Raw genomic sequence first — 19,751 nt, 5'->3', positions numbered from 1 at the left:
CTTCAATCATCTTCAGTGTACAGCCTCTGCATGGATACTGACATTTGATGTGACTGGACTGATAAAGAGGAATTGATCCCGTTAATCTGAGTATAGAGAAGGGAAGGGGAGAAGAGAGCCGGAGGAATCAGATCCTCTCCAGAGGTGTGTGTGTGTGTGTGTGTGTGTGTGTGTGTTTTTTTGTGTGTATATGTGTGGGTACACCCTNCTTATTGTTTTTACTTCGGCTGTGACTTTGTGTGTGCTCAGGGTGAGTTTGGCTGTGTATCGCTAAACAAGGAAACCACACCTCCACGGAGCTCAGCGCAATTCACAACGTCCCGACCAATCAGAGCACACTGTGCTCACAGGGAGGGTGGGGGCTCGAGCTACTGGAGCTCCAACGAGCCGTTAAAGGCAGAGAGTGAAATTCAGTGAATACACGTAGTTTACAGAGATGCTGGATGAGAAACCAAAGTGATTTTGGAAAATTGCACAATATAAATCTATTCTAGTAGACCTCAACAATGGAATTGTGATCAGTGGAAATGGCCATGACATGGGACCTGTAAAACGTGATTAACCTCGAGGTAGAAGCTGTCTCCTTTGCTCTTCATCATATTCTCGCTCAGAGATACTGCCTGCATGCATCATAAATCTTGATATGTTCTTTCCCTTCTTCCACACAGGACCTGTTCTCGGCTCTGATCAAAGGTCCGACTCGGACGCCCTACGAGGACGGTCTGTTCGTGTTTGACATCCAGCTGCCCAACATCTACCCCTCGGTGCCGCCTCTGTTCCGCTACCTGTCGCAGTGCAGCGGCCGCCTCAACCCCAACCTCTACGACAACGGCAAGGTGTGCGTTAGCCTGCTGGGAACCTGGATCGGAAAGGTGAGTGCTGCTCTGCTGGGCCACGTATAAACATCTATCAGTTCTTCTTATCACTTGAATAGAGACAACCTGCAGGTTTACAGGTCTGTGTGTACCACAATTAAAGCAACGCACTAAATCTCTTTCTAACCAGACTTGATTAGAAATGCATAGCTGCATTCGGAAAGCTTTGTGTCGAAATTGGAGTTATAGTTACTAAATGTAGCGCAGGTTGTTGTTAAATGATTGGGCAATAAATCGATAAGTTAGACAAAACAACATATTTGAAGGCTTTTAAATGATGAAAAATATCAATCATTATTTCACTAAAATCAACATTAAGTGATATTACATTTGAATAGAAATTGTTAATGGGATTAATGATTATCAATGTTTGTGATGATCCACAGGGCACTGAGAGATGGACCAGCAAGTCCAGTCTGCTGCAAGTCCTCATCTCTATACAAGGTAAGAACAGACAGACAGACAGACAGACAGACAGACAGACAGACAGACAGACAGACAGACAGACAGACAGACAGACAGACCACTTTCATAAATCTTCAATACGGCCTGCCTGAAAAACTGAGTCCAGAAATTCCCTACTTTTTGTCAAACCAAATCTGTATCTAGGATTCAACAGGACTGGGTGTTGATACTGAATAACTTTATTAACCAACCCAGTAGCAATAAGAGTTTAAACTTCTCTTGTCGTCCTCGTTTGATCCTTTTTGTACCCAGATGGGCACTTTAGTGTGGTTTTCCTTACAGCCATCTAATGTGACACCTGATAGGTCTAGTTCCCCAGCAGCTAATGGCCATCAAGTATGCACTGTGCTGAAGTGCAATATATATAAATATTTTACGAATTAAAAATGTTTTTGTCTGAATTTCTTTTGGATAGGTAAGGTTTGCTCGCGGTATTTTGTGCAACCAAATGCTTTCTTTCCCATGATGGGTATTAAATTAGGGTATCAAATAAGTGATTTATCGCATTATGGATTACTTTAGGGGTACTTCTCTTTTTAACTACGACCAGCTGAAATGTGTATTTCTTAAGTGAAAAGGTCCTTCACCACACAGTGAAATATCCTCTGAACCTCCTTGTGCTGTTTGCCGTCTCTTGTATTTTTCAGGCCTTATCCTGGTCAACGAGCCGTACTATAACGAGGCAGGCTTCGACAGCGACCGAGGCCTTCAGGAAGGATACGAGAACAGCCGCTGCTACAACGAGATGGCCCTGATCAAGATGGTGCAGACGATGACACAGCTGCTGCAGCACCCGGTGGAGGTCTTCAAGCAGGAGATCCAGGAGCACTTCGCCTCCAACGGCTGGCGGCTCGTCTACCGGCTGGAGGCGTGGCTGGAGCTGCACGAAGGCGCCGAGCGGGGGCAGGCAGCGCACATGGCCTCCAGAGCCCACCGACCCTCATCAGTGGAGCCTCTGGACGAGCAGGGGCCCGTAGCGGTGGCCCACAGCAGTCCCAGTAAGCCTGGGGAGGAGGGGGTCGCAGGAAAAGGAGTGACCAGTATTATAGAGGAGGAGCTGGAGGACTCAGGGCTGAGCCCCTCCACCGGAGCCGCCTCTCAGCAGGAGCTGAGCCAGAACTCAGACTGCGACAGCCAGCAGGGGGTCTCCTCTGCCGGCGTGGAGACCAGGACGGGCTCGGTGGTCCGCGGCCCGGCGTCAGAGCCCGCCCCGGCCGGCGCAGGAGGGACGGGCTCCGTGGGAAGCCAGCCGGTGGTGCGACCAAAGAAACGAAGAAAGAGCTACAGGAGTTTCCTCCCGGAGGGCGGCGGGTACCCGGACCTCGGCTTCCCGCTCTTCCCGCTCTCCAAGGGCTTTGTGAAGAGCGTGCGGGGGGTGCTGCTGCAGTACCGCGCCGCGCTGGTCGCCGCCGCCGTCCCCCAGCACACTGAGGACAAGTAAGTGCCTCCTCGCCGTCCCCCGACAAACCTCTGCACTGTTCCCTGCTCTTTTCCTCCTTCTCTTCTACCTTTTCATCCGCCTCCAGCCGTAGAGGAGGATCCTTGTGTTTGCAGGTGGGCAGGGGCGACTGTTTTCAATCTCCTGTCCCCCCGTCCAGAGCTGTGCCCCAAGCACTGCCCACGTCCTCGTCCTCGTTTTTCCTCGTCTGTCCTGCTCCTGCTTCCCCAAACTCCACAATGTTCTGCCCTATTTCCCCCATAATCCCTCTGGGTCATGACTGCAGGAGAGCAGCTCCTGATGGGGAGGAGAGTGCACCGGTTCAGGTTCTGACCCGACTTGATAATGTCTTTGTTCTCCTTCAGTGACTCTTCAGATGAGTGTGATGGATAAAGAGCAGCGGGCCTCACCCAGTGGCACAAACCTGTTGGAGCTGCCCGTCACAGGAACCCTCATCTGGACGCAGGTGAACTACAAGCTTCTCCCAGAGGTCAAAGTTTCTCTTTTGGCCTCAGCAGGACTTTAGTGGAGCTGATTTGGACGCATAAAGAACTGAGTGAGATGGAGAATCAGTGCCATGGACTCTCTTCCACCCAGCCCCCAGCAGCATCCGCCACATGTGTGGGGATTTGTTAACCACTCTCTATCAGCCTGAAAAATGTTAAGCAGACTTGTTAAGCTGCATTTTGGACAAGATCAAAGATGGCTGAAAAACTGAAGACCCAGCGCCTCCTGGGCTCTTTCTGTAGCACTACTGATGTCCTCTCTGCACCGTCCTGCACTACAACACCCAACGGACAGCCTGGTCTGGGAGAGGAGACGCCGTGTAAACACACAGGACTCTTTTTAAATAGAAATCACTGGTTGTACGCTTTCTGCCAAATGCTCTCTGTCCAAAAACACACACACACACACACACACACACACACACACACACACACACACACACACACACACACACCAAGTAGAGCATACTGAATGTCAGTAAAACTGCCAACCACAACAGCTTCACCACTTCTTCCACTTTAGTGAACTCGCTGGTATTTTCCTACGCCAAGCACCCGCACTAAACCACGCCACAAACACCGAGTGACAAAGTTTACATACGGATCACCTCCGGGGTCAGGCTGTGTGTGTGTGTGTGTGTAGAGGAGCCAGCCAGGCCCGGGACGACAGTCAGCTCTGCGTGGAGGTGTGTGTGTGCTCGAAGCTTAACACCGCATTCAAAAGCTCCTTTCACTTTCCGTAGGATTTAGCAAAACGTGTTCCCTCACCAAAACGCAACCTGTGCTTTTGACGCTTTTTAATTCATTTTACACACAGACGCTTTCAGTGTTACAGTTTCAGAGCCCAGCTTTACCCACAATGCTCCACTATTCTGTGAACCCACATCACATGCAAACGCCACCATTTCAAGATGAAATAGAAGTCAAACATACAGGATCCATTCCGTTCATCTCATTTCAACATGTTGCCTTACTTGAATTGTTGTTAATAATTTCAGATCATTGTACAGAGTCACGCTTTAAACATTAACACACACACACACACACACACACACACTCCAACAACCACTCAGACCCCGCTCCAGTGTTTTCCTTCCTGATAGTGCAGCTAGAGCACTGCGGTCATAGCTGTATCCTGATTGTTCCTCTCCAAATTGCACGTGCAGAGTTAAATAACATCAGATTATAAACTACATTAAGTATGATGCTGAAGCTTTGATTATATTATCCTGTTTTGCTTTATTTATTTTTTCCCTATCATTCCGTGCTCACCCTGGCTTGAGCGTCTTATCTCATGAAGGTGAATGGTGAGAGAAAATGACACAAATAACAGCACACAGACGAGATCTTGTATTTCTCTATCTGTTCATTGGATAAACTAAATCATGGTTTTATTGACCAAGTGGCATGAAACTCTTGCTTTGACACCGATTGCGCTGAAACTGTGAAAGAAAGTGAAACTCACATTTGGGTCCGACCGTGCTTCCTGGGAATGATCAGAGCAGTCTTTGTTTACTTTTTTTTTTTTTTTAAATAGCTGCATCCCACCTCTAATGTAATGCTCTTTTTTTTTTCTGTCAATATATTATGATGCTCATTGATAAACATATGCTAATACAGCTCAGACAAACCCTGTGTGCTTGCTGTGATCTGAGAGCGCTGGCTGTGTTTTACTTGAACTTGAAGAGTGTTTCTGAATGAGAGCACGTTGTGAAGCTCTGAGTGATGGGAGAGGATTAAAACCATGAGCCAAGTGAAATAAAGGTCATGAATGAGCGCAGTTTGCTTTGACTTTGTTTGTGTATACACCCTGACTCTTAAAACTGGCATTCCTCTATCTGATGTGGCGACCAGGCCTCTGACATTAATCCTCTTCCTTGGAATTGAATACATTATTTTATTATTATTTGTATTATGTTGCCTTTAATGCTCCAGGAGGTGTTGCTACAAGCTGTGGCATGTAGCCTTGTTTGCTTACTTGCCATCCTGCCCCCCCTCCCCATTTGCTGCTGTTTGTAAAATGCCCCCTTGTGTTTTCAGAAAGAGTTTGGAGCACGGCTGACATTACTCCTTCATGTGTCATAAGTTGCAGAAAATGTGAAGCTATCTCGCTAGACCTCTAAGCAACACACATCTGGCAGGATATCAAGCACATGATGTACAATTTTCTGTGTATGTGTATATTATTCAAATTGAAACCATTGTTATTATTATTAATGCGAGGAGTTTGTTTTACAGCCAAAGCATGTAACATGTTGCTTTAAGCCTTCTGAACGGACTACACAAGACTTGACTGTACGATGTCTACATTTCCACAGTGGCCTGTTATTGAAATATTAAAAAAAGAACAGAACAATAAAGTTATTATTTGTAGCCTGATTCCCTCTGTACAGATGTCATGACTATATTGAAATATATATATAAATACATACAGTGTATATATATTTAACACAAACCTGAGTTACAACGAGTCACGTGGATGCTTGGGGCATACCTGTACAAAATGCTGAGCGTGTATTGTACTTATGATTTCATTTTTTAATGGTTTACTTTTGTTGCGTTAAGAAGACAAATGTATAGTGATGTATTAAACTTTGCAAGCAGAACCGTAGGAAGATTCTGGCTTATATTTATTTGGATCCATGTCAGCTGTGCTATCGCCTGCAGAAAGCACATAGGTTTTCTCTATATAAGAATACTTCGTACTTAAAATATCTTTCTTGATAAATGACTCACCCAGTGTTAACTTGGAGGGACAAACAGTTCTTGTTTGAACACAGTGAACTTTATTTTTGTAAATGCAAGGTAACGGGGTGAGTTAGTGATATAAAAGGTATACTTTAAGAAATCACACGATAACACTAAACAACAATCATTTTAAGAACGAACGAGGCCCTATTCTGCTTTTGGGGTTTCCCCTTTCCTACACACTACGTGTTAAATAGGTTTTTGTGAATGAAAGTGGTTTGCAAAAGCTAAAATACCAAACTTCCGTCCAGAAGGAGTTTCTCTCCATTCAACCTTTTTCCTTGATCCTCCTTAGCAACGGCCAATATTGAGCTTAGCTGCGGTGTGTTATCGAGTATCAATAACCTCTAGGAACTAAGTGTTTTGTTTTTTAGCTTTTAAAATTCTTTATGTTTATATAACATTTGGTGTAAATACTTTTCTATAGTATCCATTTTTTTATGCCGAATAGTTTCTTAAAAATACTTATTTTTATTATCTTTATATTTTCTTTACCTACCATCACAACTTATTCTCATAGATTGTTTAAGTTCGCACCACCAGACACCAAAGCAAATTCCTTGTATGTGTAAACTTTCCTGGCAATAAGCTTGATTCTAAAATGTCCGAATTGACCAATCAGAATCCAGCATTCAACTAAGCCTTGTATTAAATACTAATATCCCTAAATGTGTATTAATCCACAGCTGAAGATAGTCTCCAAAATACAGACCGTTTTTCTCATGTTTGAGCTACAAACAGTGCACAGTAGTTCAGGAAACTGTGCCTTTAAAATCAAACTCTTTAAAAGACAAATCAGAGACGGTTAATTTTTCATGATTTATTTTCCAGTCGGAAACACTCAAGCAGAATGTTTGATTTTATAGTAGAAAAAAATACAGACATTTGTCAAATGGAAAAATAGATCTCTCGAGAATAAAGAATCAATCATTTCAATATTCAGTGTGCCAGAAAAATAAAAGGAGTTCCTCCCTTCACCACAAACAAAGACAACAGTTAATAAGCAGCAGGTAAACACGATAAGAGCAACCATCAGACGGAGTTAATATGTCTCTTCTACAAAATGAACATCAGGTCCTTCATCATCTGTAACTTTATCCGTCTGATTCAACTCATTTATATTTTCTGACCTAGAGAAACTGGATCATTCTGTCGCTCCAGTTTCTTCCTCGTGAGAAGCTGAAGATTAAGGAAGAGGTGTCACCATAGTAATAACAGTTTTCGAGTCAAAATGTGCCAAAATTAAACCTTTCTTACGCCTCCTACCTTAACTTTCCCAATCGGATTTATTTTTAACTGATGTTGGGAAAATGAGTGTATTTCCTAAAGGATGCACCAGCATGTTGAGGCCAGCAGGGGGCAGCACATCAAGGCACACAGACACCTAGCTCTGCAGAGAACATCAAATGTATTGAAGTGTTTGGGGTCAGTAGCACTGTGGTAAAACAAATATAATAATATCATGTATTTTTCCTTACATCTGTGGATCCCAAACAAAATGCGAACACATTATTTTTCCAACACAAAGTTAAGATGTTTTTACTTTGTTCAACCCAATCATTTGTTTGTATTAATAAGGATTATTTATTATTAATTTAGGATGATTTTACATTTTAAGGCCACTACATTTTATGTAATTTGTCTCTCTTTGGTTGAATTTACACGTCGGCATACTCGCTTCATTTTAAGGGGTACCATGGAAATAAAGGTTTGTGATGGATCAACACTCTGTCCACTTTAACAGTCAGTAGCCAGACCTCAGGTTTTGGTTCTACAGATCACATTTCCTCCATAAAACAGCAAAAGAAAATTGGGAAGGTGCGTCTTCAAGTACGGTTTCCATCGTATGTGCTTCCAGCTCGTCTGCTGAACATCATTTAGACAAAATAACAGATAATGGACCTCCATGTCCCATAAAGGCTTCAAAATGGCGTTGGCACCAAACTAACATTGTGCAAAATCATGTAAAAATAATAATCATTTTAAATACAATATTTTTGGTCTTTAACAAGTCAATTATTTACACTGTCAAACATACATGTGGCATGCTGATTAAATAAAAACATATTATGCTTAACTGAAACAACAGGCTGTGGTGTTAATGTTGAAATCCCCCTCCCCTTATTTCCTAATGTACAGTTACTGTCCCTGTGCGTTGGCCTCGAGGTCGGTCGGTCGGTCGGTCGGTCGGTCGGTCGGTCGGTCGGTCGGTCGGTCGGTCTCTCTCTCTCTCTCTCTCTCTCTCTCTCTCTCTCTCTCTCTCTCTCTCTCTCTCTCTCTCTCTCTCTCTCTCTCTCTCTGAGCGTCAGGATACTTTGCTAAAGCTCCCAAATGATTTCCTGTGGTGAGGATGAAGAATAACGGTGCTGTGTCTGGAACATAACTCGTCTACCTCATGCTGCATTTAACAAGTCGATATCTCCTCCTCCCCTCTTCTCTCTCCCCTCTCCATACAATCACCATCATGCTGTTTTCACCAGCTCCCCCCCGCCCCCTGTTTAAGGCCACTCAGAGTTCATTTCTCTTTGATTCAAACTGATTTCATAGTGTTCACGTCTTTTTTTTGTCCAATGAATGAAACAAACCTCAGAAGAGATTTGGATTACAATTATGAAACACATTTTAAAATCGGACTTTGCTGCCCCGTAGACCGAAGTCTGAGGCATCGTCTCCTCTACGTGACTTAAAGCTCAATGGTAAGGACACCTTGGTGATGGTTAATAAATCTGCCCCACGGACAGCCTGTGGGTGGAGGATGGAGTAGAGGAGCACACAGAGGCACTGAAACATCAACCACCCGTCCAGGAGCCTCTGAACATGTTTACAATTCAGCTCCAGGTCTTTTTTCCTCAGTGTAATAACTTTCTTTGGAGCCCACCTTCAACTCTAATAACTATTTGGTAATTTCATAAGTCACTGCCAGTCAAGTCATAGGAAGCCAGTTATTCACATGAACGGGATAAATCAGCACCAACAGGTTCACTTCCTGCTGAAGCCTCTTCTCTGTACCGATGAGGCAGATAACGTTGCGGTTAACAGTGAACGTGTCTTACATTGCTTTGCTCCCGTACCTGGACATTTCTCAATCAAAAATGCTCAAATATGTTTATTGGACCGAGTCTTGAAGTCTGTTTATCCAGTGATCAGTCTGGCCAGCCCTCGGTGCACCTCGGCCTGCAGCGGCCCGTACTCCACCACCTCTCCGTCCACGGTGATCACCCCTTTGGGGGAGGACGGCTCCAGCCTGAGCGCCCGCACCTTAGCGTGCACCAGATGTTGACAGCTGCTGGCCAGATGTAACCCCTTCTCCATCGCCAGGAAGAGCTTCAGCAGCGCGGCGCGGGATATCCCCCCCGTCACGTAGAACAGGTGGATGCAGCCGTCGTCAGGGGTGGAGTCCGGTGATGCCAGCAGGTCCTCTGCCAGGTTGGACTGGTACATGGCCAGCACCAGGACAAAATCCTCCTCCGGCACCACCACCCAGTCGCCGGGCAACGGTTGGTCCAGGGGCAGCAGCAGGGAGTCTAGGGGGCCGCTGGGGGCTTTGGTGGTGCTGCGAGAAGGCGTGCTCTCCGCCTTCCTCACCTTAAGGGAGTTGTTGGAGTGGCAGGAGTTGTGGAAGGAGTTCTGGCAGGGTGCGTCTCTGGAGGGGGGGGCCTGGTGGTGCAGCGGCGGGTTTTCCTCCTCCCCCCTGTCGTCCTCGGCGACCGGCAGGTAGGAGAGCGTGCCTCTGTAGACGCGCAGAGAGGCCAGCCGCACCAGCGTGCCGACGGTGAAGCGAGCGGCTCCCGCGTGGCGGTACTTCTCGCTTTCGATGTCCACGTCCGCCACGAAGCCCCAGGCCAGAGAGAGGAAGGAGAAGAGGCGGGGGCTGGAGGACAGGTGGACGGAGACCAGGTCCATGCGGGTCACCAGGCGCTGACACAGCAGGAAGCCACAGCTGAGCAGGAGCTCCTCGCTAAACACCAGGGGGGCTCTGCAAGGGAGGGGGAGGGGAAGGGGGGGGAGTTAGGAAGAGCTGGAAACATCTCCTTTAAGTCACATCTGAACTACAATCTGACTGGAGGTTTGATATGATTTAAATATATATATATCTGTATATTTTACAGGCGATGTTATTGTTAAGAAAAAATGTAAGAAAAAATGATAATGGTCATCATACTTTCCCTAGCCTATGGTTACAGATAAGAATGACTTTATTGATCCCAATTTGGGAAATCTTTGCGTTGCAGCAGCCTAAAAAGACAAGGTATTGTACATTAGAGAAATTAAAAGACTAGAAATAAGCAGTCCAAAATGTAAACATCTCAAGGTGCAACAGCGGTAATTAAAGTTTAAAAGTCTAAAAAATGCTACAACTACTGGCACAAACTGAATGAATGTGATATTGTTGTTAAAGGAGGATGAAAGCGTAATTAAGGAGCACCATTGGAGTGACTTTGATGGACTAATTCAGGATTAATTCATTTGGATTCCCTCTGTATGAACAAATTAAAGAACGGCACAAGTTGAAACAATTCACAAAGGGATTAAACTGTTTGAAACACATGCTCAAAGTAAACCAGATTTTGCCGATGTGTTTATGTGGATTAACAAATCGTAAATAATCTACAAAATGGAGGAGAGCGATCTGATCGGAGCAACTGTGACAAATAATCCAACTGAAACCGGCATGGACAATGACTATGTTTTAAAAATGCGCTTATCCAGAAAAGCCCGGTTTGGACACCTTACGCGCAGAAGAAACATTTTTATTAAAGAAAAAAATATAAATGTCTGACTTTTTATGCCTTTATTAGCTACTAACTTGAATTTGTATTCAATTAATTAATTAATTTTTTTTTAATATTTTATTGTAATGTAGAGACAAGGCTTTTAGCGATAATCATGTATTGCGTTTAAAAAAAGAAAAATGTCCAAATATTATATTTGGCCTCAAATCATCTGAGGCCTGGCGCGCCCCCCAGTTTGGGAACCACTGCTCTATCGTATGGTTAGTCCACACAAGGCCGTAACGGAACCGCGGAAACGTAACCGCGGAAACAGAGCCCTCAAACGATAACGGCTCCCAAGGTGGGTAGATCTGCGGACGGAACGGTCTGGGGGGACAAACGGCTCTGTGTGTACGTCCTGATCATTCCCTGATAAAGATGACGCCATAGCCCCGCCTCTCCCCACCTCTGCTACTCACCCCCAAGTCACCCGCGTCAATGCTGATGTGTTTTGCCAACAACAATGGCGGACCATAGGGTTGCTTTCGTGCTCCAGGCGCAATACTGACCATGCTTCAGATGTTAGTGCAAAATCTACAGCTCCTTTACCACAACCATCGGCAACAAGTGGGCATGGAGAACTACATGAACTACATGTTGCTAGATCCACCGCGGAGAATAAACAGAAGGGCAACCATGGCAACCATGCTTCGCTGCTTTTGGTGTATTTTGTGGCGGAAGTACAGCGCCACTTACAGGCCCTGCATATGTACTACAGCGTCTTCAGCGGGTCGAGCGGTCTCGTGTGGACGGACAAGTTTCTTGAGCCGATTCCGTGTGGACAGAAGACTTTTTTGATATCGACTAAGGTTTGTTTTCGTCTCCGTGTAAACGTGGCCTTAGTATTTTGGGAAGAGGCTTGTGTGTGTTTTGGGGAGTGAGCTATAACAGGAGTGATATACCAAAGTGGGGTAACTGTGACCTTTCTGTGGTATTGTAATAACACAGAGGAAAGGGGAGGTAGATGAGGAGGGAGAGGGGTGAGTTGAGGGGTCGAGGCGGGGGGGTCAATAAAGCAGGAGGCTCAGGGACAAGTACTGGAGGTTGGACAGAATCAGCTGATGGGCCGTCAGACAACAAAGAACAGCCCCATCTGGGAGAGTGGAGACAGGGGTGGAAGGTCAGGATCACACACACACACACACACACACACACACACACACACACACACACACACACACACATTTGCCTATTACAGTGAAGGTGGATGTCTCAGTGGAGTTCTCTGCAGATATCTCCATATTCATCTTCTTTAATTTACTCAGCAGTCAAATTATACAAATAGTCTCATCTGCCTCTCTGCAGCTCTATTAATTTTGATTGGTGTGTGTGTGTGTGTGTGTGTGTGTGTGTGTGTGTGTGTGTGTGTGTGTGTGTGTGTGTGTGTGTGCTCTTTTTGTGTTGTATTTCATAATCAACTTCCCTCTCAGGTTCTACATCTCTCCTTGTTTTATACAAGATCCTTTGTGCATTGTCTCTCTGTTCCTAATGAATGGGGAGTTTGAATAAGCGTCTTATATTTCCTCCACATGTACTCTGAGAAGTTTATGTAGTATCTGTGATCCACCAGAGGAGGGAGACCGTGCCTCACATCGAGACCTTCTGAGACGGTCAGCGCTGGGATGATGTTCCAGCTCCTGCTCATTATGTTTGTGTACAGAAACACATTAAACCCTCGCTCAGCGAACCTGTTCTCTGCATTGCATAAAACCAGGTTCTAGCTGTCACTCGTTTGATCCGCTCAGCCTCAGTGAACCCTTCATTCAGCGGGGAATAATAACCAGATACTCTCTGGGTAGGGTCGCAGCAGGACGAGAGAGAGAGAGAGAGAGAGAGAGAGAGAGAGAGAGAGAGAGAGAGAGAGAGAGAGAGAGAGAGAGAGAGAGTTTCTGGATGCACCCGGAGTGTGAGAGGAGGAAACAATACAGAGTCTGCTGGTCCCTTCCTCTCATTGTTGCTGGCGCTCCGGCGTGAGGACCATTGTTTGATGAGAAGCTGATGGCGGATGAAGGGATGACTGAATGTGGCTCTTTTGGTGAAGACAGACCCCTCAGTGTAAGGTTTACTGTGACTTTATTTCATTTACCTAGTCAGAAATCCCACTGAGAATGTAAAACACTGCAGCACAAAGGATTACATAAAGGTCACTGGATACTGAGCTAAAGCCCCCAAATACACTGAGATACAAAATGACAGATAACAAAAAAAATAAAAAAGTAAAAGGGCAAGATAAAGCCCAAAGTGACCTACACACAGCAGGAGCAGCTTAAAAAGGAAGAGCCTCAGAGCGCTTTGGGAGGTTTTTCAATTCCCCGCGCAACACCAGGTGACTTCGGAGGAGAAAGGGCAGGGTATTTAAAACAGACTAAAGAAAACAGGACTATTTATTTAGCTGGAAAAAAAGGTAGATAGAGGGATGTTAAACAAGACTATTAAACCTTTCTTTTTTCAGTTGACTTTTTACCGAAATGCATACACACATTACGTACAAATGTTTAATATACTACTACGGGTCTGTTGTACAGGTTATGCTGAAAGGGTGAAGAAGGATGATTTTGAGGCTAAGCAGGAGTCTCTCCACCTGATCTGTTGCCCTTATTGTTATTTGGTTTTCTCCTCCTTTCTTTTCTTTGTGTCCTTCAACTTCTCCTCTGTGTTCTTTGTTCTGGCTGATTAAACTCCAGACAATCCCTCAAATGAGCAAATCATTAATAATGAATATGAGATGAGTGCATTTGAAAAGCACCAGAAGGCAGGCATGTGTGTGTGTCTCTGAGGTGAGGAGTTATACAAAGGATACCATATCTATATATAAAAAACTCTACATCTAATTAAATAAGTATTATATCTCCACACAGTAATTGTGTTTGGAGGTATTTGTTGTGGCAGTCACTTTACCTGCTGTTACACGGTGTACATCAATTATATTACTGTGCAGCGTTCTTTAAAGAAAGATCTGATTTAAACATCTATTTTTTCAAATACACGTGAAGGTTTTCTGAACCGCGTATGAAGCCATGTTGGACTGAACAGGAAAAAGAAACAGCCAGCAGACGCTAAAGATCAAACTATGCTCCCTGAGTAGATTCAACAAATGTCCTTTGTAATTATCTAATGTGATCGGTAAAAATGCTTTTGAAATTAATTTATAAACTTCATTTCATTTGTTTTTATCATTTAAAGGTGGGGTAGGTAATTTTGGAGAAACCAGCTCACGGAAAAAATCTGCCACTTCCTTCAGACTTCCTTACAGAGCCCCTCCTCCAACACACACAAACGTGCACATGACCAATGAGAGGACGAGATAAGTTTGTGAACAGATGGAAGGCTGACAGGCAGGTAGGCCATCCAGTTATTTTAGCCGGTCCGGCTAAAATGATTGGTCGTGCTTTTTGCAGTACTACGGCTTCCACAGATGACATTTTTTTATGTATTTATTGGCAAAGCATTTAATATATTCATTGCTATCGGGACGTTAAGAGCATTCCATGGAATATAACAAAGAGTGTTTCTGAAATAAATTACATACCCCACCTTTAATTATTAGCAGCCTTTTGCACTACCGGAGAAATACCTGTTATTTTGTACACACAGACACTGTGCACCATCTGCACTCAGAAGAGGCTCCTCTGAGTGGACAGACTCGAGGGGGATTACGGCAAAATGGACAGAACTACTTTTATTGAAAGCTGCATTAGTTTCCTGTTTCTGGTCCGCAGGTAGCTCTGCCTGATGGGGGATTAGCTGAAGCCTCTATCAAGTTGTTCAGAAGCTAAAATCTGATTTAAACTGGACCTGTCTTCCTGCAGTATAAACATAATATGCTAACCTAAGTGGGCAGCGCACCTGGGATGACCTGGCACAAATAGGTGAGCTAACTGGTTGGAACGATCTCTGTGGAGCTCTGAGTGGAGTAGAGCTGCTATAAAATGGCAATTTTGCAACACCTTTTCTTAACTACGAAAAAGGGCAGCGAACTACTTATTATTTTCGTTTATTATTACATGTTCTTCATTAACTGATGACTATTTAACCTATAAAATAAAACAAATATATTGCTTTACTTAACCAGCAGACCAAAATCAAACAAAATGAAGATTTACTACGCCTCTTTTCAATCATCACAATATTTGTAATTGTCGCTTCATCAAGCCGGAGAAGAGCTGTGTTTGTGCAGCCAGGAGAGAAAGAATATAATAACCACACAAACGTTTCTCTAAAGCGATAAACTGTTAAAGTTTTATAAAGTATAGTACATGTGGCTCACCCAGAGTAGTGATGTATGGATGCAGCCAAGGCGTTGCCCGACCCCCCAGGAAGGATCCCCAGAGGGGTCCGGACGGCCTCCTCCCAGTCAGGTCTATCCAGCAGACCGTTTATCACCTGAAGGATACAGGAGTCACAGCTGTTATCAGCAGGACAGAAAGAAACATGTGTTACCCAGCCAGGGTTTGCTAGCACTCACAGGGCTGTGCATCAGACCTCAATCAGTATTAGTCCTGATAACTAGTGTTAATACAAATTCAGACTGTATGTATGTACAGGTATGTATGTATGTACACACCACTGAGCTATACTATATACATACCATGAAACCCTTTTTTCAGCTCTGATATAAAAAACTAAGCCATACTAGAACTTAAAATAATATACTAACAAAAGCTAGAGACCTGTTTTGATTGGATCACACAGATGCCAATCTGAGCCAGGGTGCAAAGCAGGGTAACTTTTTCTGACTGCATCGCGCATGGTAGGGACATTATTGTGGTATCAAAATCTATCCATAGACATTTGACTACAGGCAAAGTAGATTCTGTATGAATCCACCGTCATAATGACTAATGTAGTTCCTGGTAACAGGAACTACATTGGTCATTATGACAGTAAAAACATTATGACAGTAAAAAAATTATGACAGTAAAAAAACAGGAATTCACTGTTATAATGACGCGCACACACACACACACACACACACACACACACACACACACACACACACACACACACACACACACACACACACACACACACACACACACACACACACACACACACACACACACACACACACACACACACACACACAGACTCAAAAGGTGAAACCAAACTGCGTTTTTGACTCGTACATATTTCTGTTATGCTTTTCTATTTGGAAAGATTTTATAATGAATATGTCTGTACACAACAGCAGGTTTATAATGCTGACAGAAGGATGCCCTGCTGACTGCGTTTGTCCAACAGTAATGTGCGTGTGGACATGATTTAGTGAACATGCGTCACTCTTTACCTCATACAGAAGCCCGTCCCCCGACATGATGACCAGAGCATCCCACTGCGACAGGTCGGCCTCCTTCACCAGCTCTCGGGCGTGGTTCTGCCGCTCTGCACACGCACACACACACACACACACACACACACACACACACACACACACACACACACACACACACACACACACACACACACACACACACACACACACACACACACACACACAGATGAACATGTAGTTCCTGTCTAAGGAATCTAGGAATTAACCGAGCCCTGTCATTCCTCTGGCTCCACAGAGAGGTCAGAGGTCACAGTGACTCTAAGGAAGGTGTCAAAGATATTCGGTGTCGAGGCACTCGAGGACATTTCCACGGGTGTTGGCTATCAGCACCTCAAGTTACACATGACACTTATACGTGTGTCTTATCTAAACAAGACATTGGCGCTAAGATCTCAGTTGACAGAGGAGTCCTGCTGGTCATCGTCTTTCTTTGTCTCCTCTGAATTAAGGCATCACCGTGGGAGGGAAAGCTGATATATGGGCTTAAATGAAGCGTACAGTATATAACTGCCAATTAGATAGTTACAACTAAATAACCCAGGAGCACTCTGTCAAATGACTCCTGGGCTGAGTGATCTGATGGAGTGGGGCCCTGGTGACAGCTTCCTCTCAGGGTGGACAGCGCAAGAGGAAGTTTATTAGAGACAGATAATAAAGATACAGAAAGTAAATGTGTTGCAAATATAACTTTTTCTTAACATGACTATCTCGGCGTCATGGCTTTTACTGTAATGCTTTGTTTAACAGGTTTGTAATTTCCTCGAAGTTTCCTGGAATGAGCTCTGTAATTTAGCACTAATTATAAAGTTTTTAATTAGTATACTTTTAATGAATTATTTCCAATTAATTGCTTGAGAGTCTTGGTCTAATCAGTGGATGGCATGTCAGCTAAACGTGATCAAAGAAAGACATTAAAAGATATAACATTAAATTAAATCATCCAGTTGAACAGATGTGAGGAATCAAGTTTTTAAAAAGGTACCGGTACTTGATTTTAACTGTATAGTATTTACTAATTTATCAAAAAAAAACGTATTAGGAATCTACAGAACCGTGAAATAAATCTACTATATTGAAACCTTTCAAATGATGTTACCTTTTTAATAATGTAAAAATTGCACACGTCACTAATAATCACACCTGAACTGAAGGACAGAGCAGTGCATTCAAGCAGGCTTTATCAGACCTCAATGACAACATGACTGTATTATTATTAACATCATTATTAAAGATCCTTTCTCACTTTGGAAGTTTAACTGAAGCTGTCACTTATTCAAACATCTTACTTTCTTGCATTCCAGACATATTATCATCACGTTTTCTCTAGGGTCTGTTCAGTGTGTGTGGAGGGATGCATGTCTCTCTCTCTCTGCAGGTGAGAGGGCAGGAGGAGAGCTGCGAGGTGTGAAGACGAGTCAGTGAAGCGAAGCGGACCGTCACACATCTCAGTCACAACTCTCACTCTCTCTGACCAGCTGAGGCTCAGAAACACCCCAAGCTCTTTCCTTCTGGCCCTCCGCTCTTTCAAACCATTTGAACCCATTTTCTTTTACTTTTAGAAACAGCCATCATTCATATTTTTGACGGAATATTGAGATTTTTCATATTCAGACACAGTATTTGGTAAAGAAAAAGGTGATGGATAATAGTGGTTACTATCAGCACAGTCTCAGTCAAAGCGTATCTTGCTGTAAGGAAAGCAGAAAACTCGTTGGCTGTGTTTTTTTCATGCATAATGTATGAATTTAAGACAAACATATCTGAGTTCAGTTGACTAGATATTTTGCTGCTGATATTTTTGGACCATCAGGTTTTCAGATGTGGATTTTGTTCAAGTTTGTTAAGTCTGAAGTTGTGATCTGTTGTTCAAAACATGCAGGAGGTTATCATAATCACTGCAGGCAACCAAGATGTCTCATCTAGACCAGGGGTTTTCAAAGTGTGGGAAGGTGAGCCTCCCCTCAGAGAACATAAGAACAGCTCCCCCCCCCTCCCAATTATTATTATTGTTGCTATAATGCAGGGGTATTCAATTGCATTTCAAAGAGGTCCAGTAAGAGAAAATGTAATTAAATGCTCTGTTTTCGCTGTCTACCTTTCTCTTTTTTGAGCACGCCATTTGAAATGACTGTTTCTCTCTTCTTGTCGTCTCAGTGTGTGTTTGAATCTATTGTGCTGACTCGCTGACAACACCGATTTGATTGGCTGAGAAGCGTCACCTCCTTAAAACATTAAACAATAACTTTTTTATCTTTAAAACATATTTTTAAAACATTTTTTAAATTTTCAACATCGTGGATAAATCCTTATATGCTCCCGGCAACACACTGAACGTCAACTTTTCCTCCTTATTACATACACCCCTACTTTAGTGGGAACAATGAGTCTGCGTCTTTATGGATGGTTGGCGGATGATTCGGGGATGCAATGTAGACCGGAATAAACAGGTTTATCCGGTCAAAGATATCGTACAGATAGGCCAACATTGCAACCCAGTTCATGTCCTCCATGTGCTTGACCAGTGGGGAGTTGATTTCGGCGAGGAAGAGGAGAACTTCCTCGCGCAAATCACACAAGCGAGTGAGGACCTGGCCCCGGGACAGCCACCGGAAGTGCAGCAGCAGCAGCTGGTGGAAGTGAGCGCTCATCTCATTGCAGAGGATGGAGAAGAGACGGGCATTCATGGCGCATAAAGTTAGCTGAAGTTAACTAGCAGGGAGTAGGCATGAGGCTGACTTGGCGACACCACACACACAACCACACACAAGCACACACACACACACACACACCACACACACCACACACACCACACACACACACACACAACAACACACACACAACACACAGACACACACTACAACAAACACACACAACACCACACACACACACACACACACCACAACACACCACAGACAACACACACACCAGCACACACACACCACACACACACAAACACAACAACCACACCAAACCCCCCCCACCCCTACACACCACACACACACACACCAGAGACTCGACTCTTAGTTACTATAAACATATGTTCGTTTTACATTGAGTGTGGAAAGTTGTCTCATATGTATCTTTATTGTCGGCTATTTGCCGTCACGACCATACACACGTAAAACACACCAATGATGAATTGGAATATTCGACTTACACACTTCATTTTGTACGTTCGGCGGGATTCATTGGTAGTTACACGAAAAAATTGTCGAAATGGTATTCCCAGTGACTGAGTGTCACGTCGTCACCTAGTACTAAAAGACGAAAACATCTACCAGGTAAATAACCGTTTACGACAGATGACTACCATACGGCAATTTTCGAAGGAGGTCCGACTCGAGGACATAGTATAACAGACTCTAGTCACAGTTTACACTTCGCGCAGTAAGTGGCGCGTTGCTGTCTTCTCGAAGTCACTGCATGTCGTCCCGATAGTTCTGACTCCGCGCGCCCTTTGNCCGCTGGTTGGTCCAAATTGACCAATCCACACTCACTCACTCACTCACTCAGCAGAGCTGCCTGCACTGAGTGAGTGAGTGAGTGAGTGAGTGAGTGAGTGAGTGAGTGAGTGAGTGAGTGTGGATTGGTCAATTTGGACCAACCAGCGGGGGC

General features: G+C 44.1%; 2 protein-coding genes across 2 annotated transcripts in view; one reads left to right on the top strand and one right to left on the bottom strand.

Moving 5' to 3' along the window:
• LOC104951633 (E2/E3 hybrid ubiquitin-protein ligase UBE2O-like) overlaps positions 1–5,663 on the top strand; it is a 26,023-nt gene extending 20,360 nt beyond the window's left edge. Inside the window, exons 4-7 of the mRNA XM_010778343.1 lie at positions 669–872; positions 1,262–1,319; positions 1,988–2,777; positions 3,144–5,663. Of these exons, the coding sequence (XP_010776645.1) occupies positions 669–872; positions 1,262–1,319; positions 1,988–2,777; positions 3,144–3,171 (1,080 nt within the window). The 3' untranslated portion in view covers positions 3,172–5,663. The remainder of the gene's footprint in view (positions 1–668; positions 873–1,261; positions 1,320–1,987; positions 2,778–3,143) is intronic.
• Positions 4,114–19,751, bottom strand: part of LOC104951632 (E2/E3 hybrid ubiquitin-protein ligase UBE2O-like) — a 66,717-nt gene continuing 51,079 nt past the window's right edge. Inside the window, exons 14-15 of the mRNA XM_010778342.1 lie at positions 7,102–7,109; positions 4,114–4,132 (exon numbers count right to left, since the gene is read on the bottom strand). Coding sequence (XP_010776644.1) covers positions 4,114–4,132; positions 7,102–7,109 — 27 coding nt within the window. The remainder of the gene's footprint in view (positions 4,133–7,101; positions 7,110–19,751) is intronic.

The sequence above is a fragment of the Notothenia coriiceps genome, unplaced genomic scaffold (genome assembly GCF_000735185.1).
Source record: "Notothenia coriiceps isolate Sejong01 unplaced genomic scaffold, NC01 NC01_scaffold00019000, whole genome shotgun sequence".
NCBI lineage: Eukaryota > Metazoa > Chordata > Actinopteri > Perciformes > Nototheniidae > Notothenia > Notothenia coriiceps.
Note: the sequence above shows the minus strand (reverse complement) of the source record. Positions and strands in the feature narration are given on the sequence as shown.